This window comes from Aplysia californica, unplaced genomic scaffold, assembly GCF_000002075.1.
Source record: "Aplysia californica isolate F4 #8 unplaced genomic scaffold, AplCal3.0 scaffold00011, whole genome shotgun sequence".
Classification (NCBI taxonomy): domain Eukaryota; kingdom Metazoa; phylum Mollusca; class Gastropoda; order Aplysiida; family Aplysiidae; genus Aplysia; species Aplysia californica.
Window position 1 is genome coordinate 1,388,783 of NW_004797281.1, and position 2,500 is coordinate 1,391,282.

General features: G+C 38.0%; 1 protein-coding gene across 1 annotated transcript in view; it reads left to right on the top strand.

The window, feature by feature from the left end:
- LOC101858538 (G-protein coupled receptor GRL101) overlaps positions 1-2,500 on the top strand; it is a gene marked incomplete at its 5' end in the record, with an annotated part of 3,879 nt that overhangs the window by 859 nt on the left and 520 nt on the right. Inside the window, 2 exon segments of the mRNA XM_013083845.2 lie at positions 427-511; positions 2,171-2,500. The exon segment at positions 2,171-2,500 is cut by the window's right edge and continues 520 nt beyond it. Of these exon segments, the coding sequence (XP_012939299.1) occupies positions 427-511; positions 2,171-2,386 (301 nt within the window).

Below are 2,500 nucleotides of genomic sequence, written 5' to 3' on the forward strand. Positions count from 1 at the left end.
AGAGGGCGCCACCGAATTTTGAGGACACTTTTTTAATTGGCTCAAAGAGAGAAGTGGCCTCTCTTTTTATGTAGACTCTTTGATATTATGAAGAGATTCATGAAAAACCGCACCATATCCAAATGTTTTCAACTTAGAAAACAACAAGAAGATGTCAACCCTCCGAATTTGCAATGGTGAACCTTAACACACGATAGAAGGTATCGAATTTGGCAGTGAGTCAAAAAAATTCCTTGCCATTTTCTTATGCTTAATAAATGATAGTGTTCACCAGTTATGTTTTTGTTTTATTTTACTTTTGGAGGGGGGGGGGGTAGCAATTTATTTTGGTTTTGTTTTATTTTGGTTTATTTTCTTTTGAATTTATTTTGTTTTAACCTTATCACGATTTCTCACATAAAAGTATCCCTTTCTGTTTTCCCACAGACCAGTCCAGCAGCCAGAGTCGACCCACTCACAGTCTAGTTTGAAGAACAACACTTCTCTCACCCGACCAGCCCAGGAGTGTGAGGTAGGCTGTATAGGTTAAATGTAGCCAGCTTATTTTGTGGGGGGGGGGTTGTTGTTGTTGTTTGGTTGTTGTTGTTTTTTTTTTATTTTGTGGGGGGGGGGGGGTTTCTTTAATCTTTTGATTCATTCCAATGTAAGCTAGAGCCGTTTCTGTTTTTAATTCAATAAGATGAATACTTGGAGTAATGTTCTTTTAGTCAGAACACAACGTTTTATGTTACTGTTGCACGTTGTACTGTATTGTAAAGCGCTCAAAATCTGCGTACTTTAATCGGGGTTGAGCGCTATAAAAATGTCATTTATTATTATCATTATTATTATTATTATTATTATTATTATTATTATTGATTTTGCTTTCTTTTTAGAGCCTCAGCTTTCATAGATTGGTTCTTCCTTCAAAACTTCTCATGCAATGTCCGTTAGGCATGAGGTTAATTGTCCGTCTAAGGCAAATTTTCACAGGTTAGGGTTTGATGGGCGTTTGTGACTTAGGTCAAAGTGAGATGCTTGGCTGTCTAGTGATTTGACTATTGGACTTGTAATTGAAATGTCATGGGTTCGAACCTAGACAGGGGTACGACGTTCTGTCTTTGTGCACTCCATACAGGCGAGAATGGACATCCAGCTATAGACGGCAAAGTAGGATCTTACAAGTTTGCTAGAATCTAAGCGCTTATCGGCTACTTGCACTGTATGCTTCCTTGGAAGCTGAGAATGTTTCTGCGTGTTCTAGTGTCTGCTGGTGTCATAATGTATATAAAGCCCATTGAGCGTACTGTACAGCATGGATTTGAAGTGTATAACTACAGAATATTATTTTAGTCTGTTATAAGGGTTTGCCAATTATGATGTTTATGTATTTTTGACAAGTTTATTGGTTCAAAAACTCACAGGGGTTGCCAAATTTCACTTTTTGTAAGTGCAATAAATAAAACAAGGCAAATGCTTTGTTAATATTTGAAATATGTACTTGCCACATATCCGAAAAATACATCTATAGTTTATTTGTATGTGGTTAATAGACAAAAATATAGTTTCATAGTGGGCTATTGGCCATAGGCTTGTATACCATTGTGTTAATGAATGTGTATTGTGCCTTTAAAGCAATGTAGCCCACAATGTCGTTTTCTTTATTTTTTTTTAAATCATTGTCTTCTGAAGAAACAAAATAACAACAGAAACTAATGAAAAATAACAGAGATGGCGGTGGTTGTCATCTTGGACCAACGTAGCATCTACCTTAGAATTACCAAGTTTTATCTGATATTTTTGGTCGTTTTGAGTTACAAAGACCGTGAGGTCAGAAACCAAATGTCTGCTATATCAAAATCGTAAGATTATTCGGAGTCGTTATCAAGAGATTCAAATAACTGTGTTAAAAAAAGCTTGACATGTTTGTGAAACCCAATTTTTTTTTTTACGTCAGATTTCTCAATGCTGTATACTGAGCAGATAGACATTTTTAATTCTTAGGTAGCAATTTGGTTCAGCCCTTCCAGATACGGACGTTAAATTTGGAGGTTCCACATCATAGATAAGTTTATTATTAACAGTTTTGCATTTCCTCATTAACATTCCAATAGATAAGAGAAAAACATTGTTATAAGAAAACGGTATTAATGTACTCAGAGCTTACACTGTACATGTCTCCCTCCCACAGATGGGACTGCTCAAACGATACTACCCGTCACAGACACGCAAAAGCAGCAGCACGCATCATTCAAGCCATTCCGATGGCCGTCATCACAGCAACCACCGCCACTCCTTCAGCAACCGGCAGTCGTCACAAGCTCTGTGGCGACGTAACAACCCCGGCAAGTTGCCTCAGACCTATATCGGAGACCCTCTCAAGTCCCGAGCGGACGGCCAGTTGTGACCATGACATTGACGAACGCTGTCAGTGTCAAGGAAGTTACAGTAAGGTCCTTGGTCAGTGTGCATGTGAACTGAGAACAACGGAGGACAAACAAAACAACAAAAACGATAAGAA